Source organism: Neocloeon triangulifer, unplaced genomic scaffold (genome assembly GCF_031216515.1).
Source record: "Neocloeon triangulifer isolate White Clay Creek 2 clone unplaced genomic scaffold, ASM3121651v1 ptg000008l, whole genome shotgun sequence".
Classification (NCBI taxonomy): domain Eukaryota; kingdom Metazoa; phylum Arthropoda; class Insecta; order Ephemeroptera; family Baetidae; genus Neocloeon; species Neocloeon triangulifer.
Window position 1 is genome coordinate 5,299,083 of NW_026775550.1, and position 10,206 is coordinate 5,309,288.

Sequence of the window (10,206 nt, forward strand, 5' to 3'; positions counted from 1 at the left end):
AAGTCAAGTGTGCCACTCCCCCTTTTCGTTCTTCTCTTCTACACCCTGATGTTTACGTACGTGTGATTTGTGTTGTGGTGAAAAATGGCGACTTTTAAGACAGTCAGCCGCAATTTGCCATTCGTGAAGCAGCAGCTCGGGGCGCTCACGTCCAACACTAGCATATTTTTCAAGTTAATTAGTTCCTTAACCGTGTGCTGTTATTTTCTTTCCTACTCGGACTACTTGGTGCAAATTCTGAGCGTTACGCCAGGCTACTTCTTGCCACCCACTTTCCGAATATACTCGGCTTTTACATTTTGTTTTCTTGAGTTGCACCTCTGGGAGTTGCTTATCGACGTCCTAACACTCGTAAGATTCACTTAGCATAATTCGTTTGGCTAGACTCTAAACGAGCAAACCTTATGTCCTTGTAGGTTCTGTGTGGGAAACTTATTGAACCATTATGGGGTCTGGTCGAGATGCTGATTTTCTTCGGCGTCGTCAACCTCAGCGTTGCTGTCCTTTCAGCGTTTTTCTACCTTTTCCTCTACATGTGCACGTCCAACACAGAGCTGCTCTTTGAAGTTCACATCCATGGTCTGGCCGGCTACATCGCGGCACTTTCGGTGGCCGTGAAACAAATAATGCCAGAGCACCTCGTTTTCCGGTCTCCAATCGGCAAAATCACCAACAGGAACATTCCCCTCAGCGTCCTGGGATTGTCTCTCATTCTGTACTTGATTGGTCTCATTGAGGGCACCTACCCTACAATGTACGCATGCGGTTTCCTCGTCAGCTGGACGTACCTCAGATTTTACCAGCGGCACTCGAACGGCACTCGTGGAGACATGGCAGAGAGCTTTTGCTTTGCAAAGTATTATTATATTTATCATTTTATTACAATTGACCTTTGAAATCTAATCCTCGGATTTTTAGCTTTTTTCCAAATGTGGTGCAGCCTCCAATAGCTGTAATTGGCAACACAATCCACGGTTTGCTTGTGAGTGCAGGACTGTGCCAAAAGCCTGTGCGCAAATACGACTTGGGAGCATCTACTGCTATCACAATCAGTTTGCCAGGAAGTGAGCCACAGGATCAAGACAGGAGAAGGTTGGACACAAACTTCATTTCATGAAAATCGCCAGTCTTTAATTTAAAAATCTATCTAAATTATTTCATAATTTTTTATACATAATTTTTTAAATTCTTCTTTTCTCAGAGAAAAGGCATTAAAGGCCCTGAGTGAGCGACTAAGCAAATTTGACCCAAGCGCCACATCCAGCGTTGCACCAGCACCAGCCTGGCAATCCAAGACAGCCTGGGTGGGATCTTCGAGTTCCAGCAAACCCAACGTCAAGTCAGTTACGATTGCTGTTCCTGAAGTGACCCCTTCCTCCGAGGTTAATGGTCCAGGGGCGGCAGCCGCGGCAGTGATGGAGGCAGTTGGCTTGTTAGACAGTTCATCCGATAAGGAGCCGTTGATCACGTCCTCCTCGTCAGATTGAACAAAGACTAAGATTGTAGCTCATAAGCAAATTGTCTGTGAAGGTTTGCACCGGCCATTAGACTGTCTGAGAGAAAGAGGCCGAGCGAGTTTGTGCTAGTTGAGTGGCGACAATTGAAACGTGTTGATTTTTAATGACTCCTAAGAGATGATGAAATAGTTTTAGGATATTAATATTTGTCGTGCTTGAAGAATCTGGATGTTTGTGATAAGGTTTCTTGTTATCCAGTCTCAGAATCTAAGTGGTTAAGATATATGTATATAAAATTTGCAGCCTGCAGGTTAATCAATGTTGAATGTTATTTTTTACAACAAGTTTTAAATTCACTGATTTAACCTTATTATTGAGAGTTGCAAGAAAAGGTTAAGAGATTTGTGTACCACTGCACTGGGGTGGTTGCATTAGAATTAAATAATATTGCATTCAACTTAATTCACAATAATGAGACGATTTTTACCTTCTGTCGAATCCAAAGAACATTAATAAAGGAATTTTTAAAAAGCAGACACACACAGTACATCTTATTATATAAAGCAATATTTAATATTACTGCAGAATTAAGAACAAAAAATTAAGATTGCCATCCAATTTTGCTGACAAGTGCTGACCGTTTATGTTATATTATCAAATGATTAACCAAAATATTTGAAGTTAAAAAAACATGAGTGCATCTAGGATTATAATAAATAATGAACTTGCAGCTAAAGAATATTTTTAAGGGCTAGAAGTCTTTCATCGATCATGTGCTTGCTTTGTTAGTTAGCTGCTCAATTCCATTGAAATTTTCAACCACCAGATTTGAATGTATAGAGGACGTTGATTATTTGGCTGTATGCTCGTGAACCACAAATAAAGTACATTTGCAGTGAAAATTAACATAAGAAAAACTTCCTTGAGCTGCCCTTGGAACGCTTCAAATCAGGAAGATTAGAAAGTTTTGCGATGCAATGCTCTTTGACCCTCCTCCTCAAATTCTCTTTTTGAAACCCACATCTTCTTGAATGTGTCCAGAGAGGCCAATATAGAGCCACCTATCCACGTTGAATACAAGCGTTCTTGGGGTGCAGATATCTAGAAATGGACAGACAGCATGGGTTATTTAATTACATGGGCTTAGACCCTCCGACATACCTTAATTTTAATATCCTTGGGTGCCAACTTTTTCAGTTCTGCCAACAACCTCTCTCCGAAGCCCTAAATGATACAAATTAGAATCACTCAAGCAAGGACAACACAAAATACTTGCTTTAAAAAGTGTGGAACCTCCAGATAAGACAATGTTTTGGTAAAGAACTTGTCTAAGATCAAGATCTGACTTTTGGATAGCATAAAGGAGAACTTCATGGAGGCCTTCCGACTCTTCACCGACCAGGTCTGGTCTGAACAAGACCTCAGGTGCCCGGAATCTGGCGGGACCAACCTGAAAATAAAGTAGAGCAAATTTTAGGGCTCTGCTTCATTTTTTTTTTCATACCTCCAGCATACTGCCATCTGGTAACTGATATTGCACTCTCTCAGATTCAACACTCTCTTCCTTCTGTGGATTTTTGGACAAGTAGCAAGCTTTCTCTTTGATAGTGCGAACTATTTCAAACTCAGCTGTTGTGCGGAAATTGACCCCCTCTTTTCGCAGCAGCATTCTAACCATGAAATTGTTAAAAAAATTTAGGCAAGTTAGATTATTTCCTATTGTACTTTAGGTATCTCGTGACATCACGGCCTGCAATATCCACCCTCATAATGCTGTGGGGCATGGCAAAACCTTCGTAAATAGGCACCGCATGAGTGACACCATCTCCTGAGTCTAGAACCACTCCTGTTGTACGACCAGTTGCATATCTGAAGAAAATATTTTTGAATGAATCTTAAATAATTACTTCTTAACCCTACAAGCTGAGAACTGCTTGCATGGAGACGTAAAGTGCTGGGACATTGAGGGTTTCAAAAAAGAGCTCAGCAGCTTTTTCTCTGTTCCTTCTGGGGTTGAGTGGCGCCTCTGTCAGCAAAACTGGGTGCTCTTCTGAAAACGCCCCAAGTTGGTCTTTGCTGTAAATGTACTGCCAGATGCGCTCCATGTCATTCCAGTCGGTGACAATGCCATGCTCCATGGGATACCTAATGCTCAGCAGACCTCTGTGCTCCTCTGCTTTGGGACCAACAAATATATCACCTTCCAGGGCACCGGCCATCACCCTTACATGTTTTGGGCGACCAATGCTAAAAATAAGATAAATTTCTTTATTTTCATTATGCTTAAATATCGAATCTACGATTTTATTTAATAAATTTGGGATTGGTTGATAAAAATTTAGGTTCACAAAGCTTTACAATTTATTGGGTGTGTGACTCATGATCCCATCCTGTGGCTTTGGTGTATCGAATGTACATAAACTTATGTACTTTTAAACTTAAGTGTGTGTATAATATTGAATACTTACTAATTTGGGAAGCGGCATTTTGGATTTTGGTCACCAGCGAAACCTGCCTTGATTACTCCTGATCCCTAAAGAGACAAATTTGAGGATATAATTAAATTTATTTTTAATATATTATTGCAGATTTTTTGCAAAAAAAAAGCAACCACACCCCCACACACTACATGGACGAAGGTGCTCCTCGTTCGGTTAAATCGAAATTGAATGAGAAAAATTGAACTCCGAGTTCAAAATTTTGGCCCAAACTTGAGAAATAATAATAAATTCATTATTAACGTTTCTTCCTGAAGAATAACTTACATTATCGATGACAACAGGCTGATTTATGACCACATCATAGGGCTCCATTTTTCGGTGTCAGAATCACCTGGCTGGGACTTGTATGGGAACATGAGAGGAGTCACCAATATAACAAAGACTGAGTGAAACTTTTTTCTATAAGAATTGTCCTATGAACTGAATATTTAAATTTAAAAGAAGTTAAAATATAGTTTTTACATGTCACTAAAACAAAAATTTTACGATTTTTCTTCAAAATATAGAAAGTTGGATCCAACATTATTTTTTGTTGTGTTGTCGCTTTGGTTTACCAAAACATTTTTAAGCAATTCTTGGCGGTAAATCGGCTAAAAGTTGTCAGAGAGCGATGTTCTTCCAAAAAATGCAATTTGCATTTGTCGCAGGAATTTCTGCTGCTCTTGGTAGTGTTTTTGGAAAATTATCTGGGTCGACACGCACTCTGATGCAATTAGTAAATATTTCTAAAGTAATTTTCCATGTGAACGAGGTACGTACGTACTTGAAAATTTCTAATAATTTTTTTGTATTAGCAGAAGTTTGGTATTTATAATATAACTTTCATAGAATTCAATATAATAAAAATAATCCTATTTTCAGGAATATGTTTTGTTTGGTTTGCGGTCCACGTTCTTCATTTTAATGATTGCTTGCAATGCGTCTGTCTGGTCTTTCTATGTGAGAGCACTCCAACATTCAAACTCTTCACTTCCAGCAACTGTAATAAGCACAGCGACAAATTATATTGTATCAGTAAGTCATATTTATGCCTTTTTCATTTTAAAAAACATTCAAATTGAACAAATTTTTTTTACATAATTCTCTTAATTGCAGGCACTTTTGGGGGTATTCCTGTTTGGTGAGAAAACTGGCTTGCTTTGGTGGACTGGAACAAGCCTAGTAATTTTCGGCTTAGCGATAATAGCAAAAAAGGAAGAAGTAATTGTAGTAAAAAAATTTGAATAATTTTTAGCTTGACATAATATGTATACATAAAATATAAAAAATTTTGAAAAAAAATGTATAATAATTTTGACTTATAAGCATAAGAAGTTTTCGCTTTTATTGGAATATTTCACATTATTTCAGTTACATACAGTAATTGCAGTGTTGTGATTGTGAATAAAATTGGTTTACTATACAAACTGACTGCAAAATTTAATTTATTTTTTCTGAATTCAATTTATCGGTCTTTGTTTTCTATAAAATTTAAAATTAAATAATAATCTGGAAGTGTAAATCAGTAAAAATGACAAAATGATTTATAAATTTTTGATATATATTATCATTTTCATGTAAATGCACATAAATATAAGTAAAGTAATTTTGAAATTTGATGTGTACAGATAATATGACTTTTAAATTTAAATTGATATGACAAGTATTCAAAATAAAGAATTATAACAATATTTTAGGAAATTAATACAGAGTTAATGTGGATGACTTGATAATTATTATTATACCATGTTGTTTGCTAATTTCAAATTGGAATACCATTCATATCACAGAAAGAATTATTTTTGTTAGACACGTAAATACAAAAGTTCTGGTTTTTTCAAACTACCTTAGACAGATATCAGCAGTGTATAAATCTATAAAATGTAAAAATCTTAAATCATCAAATTCATTGGCCTCTAAAAGTGATCACAACTTATTGAGAATTTGTTGTGAACTATGGCAATGGGATGGCATGGGCATGACATAAAATGATCAGGATAATAAAAAAGGAATACAAAATATAATCTGATTTAGCAAATAAAATAGCTCCTTGCAAAAACAGACCTGTTTCTAAACTGCGATCAAATTTTTAAGAAATTGAACAGAAACAAACATAAAAAAACAACTTTTGTCTTAATTTTAAAATATGTTGTGTTTGTGTTCAGATTGATTTGGAAATCAATCAATAGTGATCTAAAATGCAATTGCCAGAGAAAAATGTGATGATTGAAATGCACCCAAAAGTTCAGTGAAAACTCTATGCAGTGTCAAAAATTTGCCAAAAACTTTAATCCGCTTTAATCTTTTCTAGCTCGTGCACTGAGACTTCATAAAAAAAGAATCTGCAGAGCACACACGGCCTTTCAATATTTTTTCTAATATCACTAGTTGATCTTTCCCTTATTTTTGACAATTGCATATTTTTTTTTTTAATGCATAATTTGATGCACAGCTAGTTAGTAGCTGCTACAATTTTTGACTTTATCTCTAAAAGAAAATAATGCATTTTGAGACATGACAATTTTGAGCTTCTTAAAAAATAATCTAAGCCTCTGGCTGAGAATTCCTGCCAGAATTATCCTGCCTTATGTCCATCAGGATGACGACCTCGTACGGAGAGCAATCTTCAAGCTTGAGAGCTGAACACATGGAGCCGAAGAAGCCTTTTTCCAGATCTTGAACCTGAGTTTTCCACCGGATTAGGTCAAAGGACACCTGAACAACGCCTGCGTAAAGTCCCAGCAGCAGTGAGGCAGACACGATGAAAATCGGGTACAGGAGAATGATGAAAGGTGGGAAGATGATTTTGGAGCAGAAGATTTTGCTGTAGCCATTGCTGAAGTGCGTGAAAATGTTGTACCAGGTTAGTGTGCCCATGTAGAAGTTGTACACAATAGCAGCCACCGTGATGAAGGGGATGCAGAAAACAGAGAAAATAAATATGTGAATGCCAAAACAGGGGTTCTCCTTTGGGTTTTTTTCCATGATCGCCGCCTCGATGATTTCAAGCTCTTCTCGGGACATGTTCAGCTTCACGTCTACATTTTGCCCAGCCTTACGACCACGTTTGATTGTGCCAGTCAAGGTTAAAAAGTTTTCACTAGGTGATCGTCTAGTGAGATCCGATTCACTTCTATCCAAGGACGATGAGGAGGTTGCGACTTTGCCAACGAGAGGATCATTTGAGTTTTCGGTGCAAATGTTGACTTTTTTCTGAGCAAAAATAGGAAGTTTAAATGAAAATCAAGTCAAAGTAGTCAGTGTGGTGCCTTACCTTCCTCCTGTTAGAACCCATGAGATCAAGACTGGGACTCCGGCTTTGGTCCGTGCTGATTGATTCTATTAATTGGGAATCCGGAGTCGCCGAAGACCTACTGACCATAGGCTCTACCTCGCTTATTCTGTCAATTTTTTCCAAGTCCTCCTCCGAAGGTGAAGTGACTGGACTTCTTCCATGTCCCTGTAAAATTTGTATTTCATTTATTTATCCATATAACTTAATTATTTTTCGGTTTCACATCACTGAAAAATTCAATTTTATTCTTACCTGAACAGTCATAATGTAGTCACCATGGGCGTTTCCTCCTGCGGTCTTTTTACCGCTGGTCCTTTTCACGGGCGGCTGAAAGTTTGTAGGCCTCTTCTCTGCCATATTCTAGTTAGCAAATATATTTGTTTAAAATCCAAGACAACCGATGACTTAGGGTCCGGTCATCGGAAGCTCTTCATTTATATTTACGTTTTCCTTTTCCTGCTGTGAGAAGTTTGAGGCTAGACCGCTTCATAAATAAATCGCAAACCAAACAAGAAGGGGTTTGAGAAAGGAGTGTGAGCGTGTGCTACACACGGTTGTAGGAGACAAGTTACCGCAGACACACCTTACAAACGAGGAGGACAGAAGCTACAAGCCCCTCCTTTTTTTGTAAAATTCATTTAGACACAAGTTACAAGCGCGAAACTTTGAATAAGCAAAGCAAAATTGATCAGTTTTATGATAAATTTTGAACCTCTCTGTCAGGAAAATCGATTATAAATTTGGATATTAGGGCACATTTTCATAAGAAATATATTATTATATTATTTATTTGCAAGGATAATGTAATTTAGTCGATTGTATACAAGAAAAAATATTTAAAAAGTTTTTTCATATTCGAAACATTTTTATATTTTGAAGCTTATATGTTGATATTAGTTTATATTTAAGAGGAAAATAATAAAATTAGCTATTATGTATAATTATATAAATTTCATCACTATTATAGGTATTTTTTTTTTTATTTTACTAAATTTATTCAAATGCTCCTTTTTTACATGAACAATAACACTTTTTAATGTAATAAATTCACATTGATATATCTCATTATGATCTTAGAAGATCATTAATTTGTGCACCAAATAACAAATCTTTTAGTGAATAAAGATACCTCACCTAAACATTTTATGCAGCTTTCAACAATCTGTAATATTCAAACCTCAAAGCACTTTTCAACCATTATGCCCTTATTCTTTTTACCTAGAATTTTGCTCCACAAATTTGCGCAAACCATCTTTTTGTTTGTCCGCACCTGGCGTTGGTGCAGTGAGGACATCTGGTCAAAAACTTGGGTGAAACTCCAGGAGCACTGGACTTAAGTCGCTGCTGCACCAAATCGGCCAAGGCGTCAATAAAAAGTGGGTGGTCGTTAGGTGCAGCTGCACGTCGCAGATTTTGCACTCCAAGCTGTCATCATTTTATACATAATTTAGTGTGTACTTATTAAATAATTATGAAGCGCAAACCTTTTTGCCAAGATCGTGGCAATATTCAATGTCAAGTTCGTGCAAAGTTTCGATGTGTTCATTTACGAAAGCAATCGGCACAAGAATAAAATTCTTTTTCCCTTGCTTCACATATGCTGCAGAGATAAATAATGTAACTTGCATAAAATTAAAAAAAAAGTTGCAAACCTTCAAGAGCTTCATCAGTGAATGGCCCTAACCAGGGGAGAGGCCCAACTTTTGATTGCCAAACCAGGTTGAAAGGATTGCTGTAGTTGAGTTCGTTCATGACCATTTGGACTGTTGAGCCAACTTCCGAAGGATAAGGATCGCCTCTTTGGACAGCCTGCACAAAACATTAACAATTTATTTTTTCAAATTAAATAATTATTACTTTTTAACAACCTTCAGGGGCAAAGAGTGAGCTGAGAAAAGGATAATGGTTTGATCACGGAGATCCTCAGGAATTTGATCAAGCTCTTTTCGAATCTGGTCCGCAAATACCTTGGCCAGGAGAGGGTGAGTCGGCCACCTGTCAATCACGCTCCACTTCATACCCCCAAGATCACCTTTCCTATAAATTATTCACTCAAGTTTTGAGGCAGTTTTATGGGTTTATATTTACCGTTTGGCAAAGTAGTCGTAGATTGCGTTGAAACTCGAGCCAGAAGTGGCACAGCTGTACTGAGGGTACTGCGAAAATGCAATTACTTGCTCCACACCATCCCTGGAACAAAACCAGTTTTCAGTATATAGCTTTCCCATAAATTTCAATTCCTACTTTTGCATGGCCTCCATGGCCTGATCTATGAACGGGGTTACATAGCGAAATGCAACGTAATGCTTGTGCAGGCCCGTTTCTTTGGACACCTCATTTAATTTCTTGCACATCAACTCTCCCTGCTTATTTGTCCATTTGAGAATTGGTGAACCGCCACCAATTTCTGCATACTTCTTCTGCACTTCCGGGGTTCTGCGCTTGGCAATCCACGGACCCAGTTTGCTATTTGAAAAATCCAAATGCATAGTATTATATTATTCAATATGAAAAATCATCAATGAATAAATTACCTTTGCACAGGCAACTGGATCATGTCTCTGTCGGTCATGATTCCCAAAAGGTAATCATGAACCTGGTCCAGTCTCTCGGGTCCTCCCATATTGATCATCAACACTCCAGTTTTGATTTTACTGTTGGCTGCATTTCGCAAGGCCGAAGCTGTTGAAAAGAATCTCCGAGAAATTCTCACTACTTCCATCCTGTAAAAGCATTAAATCCTCATAATTAAACTCCATCCATTCATTCTAAGGATAAAACATAAAATGCACATGTTCAGAGCAGCAACAAAAAGCAGGTTGATCGTGTAATGTAGGCTAAATTATGTTTAAATTTTGAAGCTGAAAATGTAAATCTCTACAGACAACAAGCATGTGCGCAGCACAAATTTTCGCATTTGAATTACATATATTATATCAAATTGTATATACCTGATTGCCTTTGGAGGGAGAAT

General features: G+C 37.4%; 5 protein-coding genes across 5 annotated transcripts; 2 read left to right on the top strand and 3 right to left on the bottom strand.

The window, feature by feature from the left end:
- Positions 1 to 36: 36 nt before the first annotated feature.
- LOC132194875 (transmembrane protein 115) lies at positions 37 to 1,993 on the top strand. Its single transcript, XM_059616456.1, has 4 exons — positions 37 to 351; positions 417 to 856; positions 919 to 1,092; positions 1,202 to 1,993. Exons 1-4 carry the CDS (start codon positions 85 to 87, stop codon positions 1,485 to 1,487), a joined length of 1,167 nt encoding a protein of 388 aa, XP_059472439.1. The 5' UTR covers positions 37 to 84; the 3' UTR covers positions 1,488 to 1,993.
- Positions 1,994 to 2,006: 13 nt separating this feature from the next.
- LOC132194876 (actin-related protein 1) lies at positions 2,007 to 4,308 on the bottom strand. Its single transcript, XM_059616457.1, has 8 exons — positions 4,223 to 4,308; positions 3,926 to 3,990; positions 3,378 to 3,704; positions 3,183 to 3,326; positions 2,962 to 3,127; positions 2,734 to 2,907; positions 2,619 to 2,681; positions 2,007 to 2,558 (listed from the first exon to the last, which is right to left on the bottom strand). Exons 1-8 carry the CDS (start codon positions 4,268 to 4,270, stop codon positions 2,415 to 2,417), a joined length of 1,131 nt encoding a protein of 376 aa, XP_059472440.1. The 5' UTR covers positions 4,271 to 4,308; the 3' UTR covers positions 2,007 to 2,414.
- Positions 4,309 to 4,544: 236 nt separating this feature from the next.
- LOC132194893 (uncharacterized) lies at positions 4,545 to 5,352 on the top strand. Its single transcript, XM_059616483.1, has 3 exons — positions 4,545 to 4,709; positions 4,820 to 4,972; positions 5,054 to 5,352. Exons 1-3 carry the CDS (start codon positions 4,569 to 4,571, stop codon positions 5,183 to 5,185), a joined length of 426 nt encoding a protein of 141 aa, XP_059472466.1. The 5' UTR covers positions 4,545 to 4,568; the 3' UTR covers positions 5,186 to 5,352.
- On the bottom strand, positions 5,346 to 7,761 carry LOC132194880 (transmembrane protein 169). The gene is made up of 3 exons (XM_059616460.1): positions 7,485 to 7,761; positions 7,212 to 7,397; positions 5,346 to 7,150 (listed from the first exon to the last, which is right to left on the bottom strand). The coding sequence occupies exons 1-3, from the start codon at positions 7,587 to 7,589 to the stop codon at positions 6,482 to 6,484; spliced, it is 960 nt and encodes a 319-aa protein (XP_059472443.1). The 5' UTR covers positions 7,590 to 7,761; the 3' UTR covers positions 5,346 to 6,481.
- A 429-nt stretch (positions 7,762 to 8,190) lies between these two features.
- On the bottom strand, positions 8,191 to 10,152 carry LOC132194874 (ferrochelatase, mitochondrial). The gene is made up of 8 exons (XM_059616455.1): positions 10,118 to 10,152; positions 9,767 to 9,955; positions 9,477 to 9,698; positions 9,321 to 9,422; positions 9,101 to 9,269; positions 8,885 to 9,041; positions 8,717 to 8,832; positions 8,191 to 8,657 (listed from the first exon to the last, which is right to left on the bottom strand). The coding sequence occupies exons 1-8, from the start codon at positions 10,147 to 10,149 to the stop codon at positions 8,451 to 8,453; spliced, it is 1,194 nt and encodes a 397-aa protein (XP_059472438.1). The 5' UTR covers positions 10,150 to 10,152; the 3' UTR covers positions 8,191 to 8,450.
- Between the last annotated feature and the right edge of the window lie 54 nt (positions 10,153 to 10,206).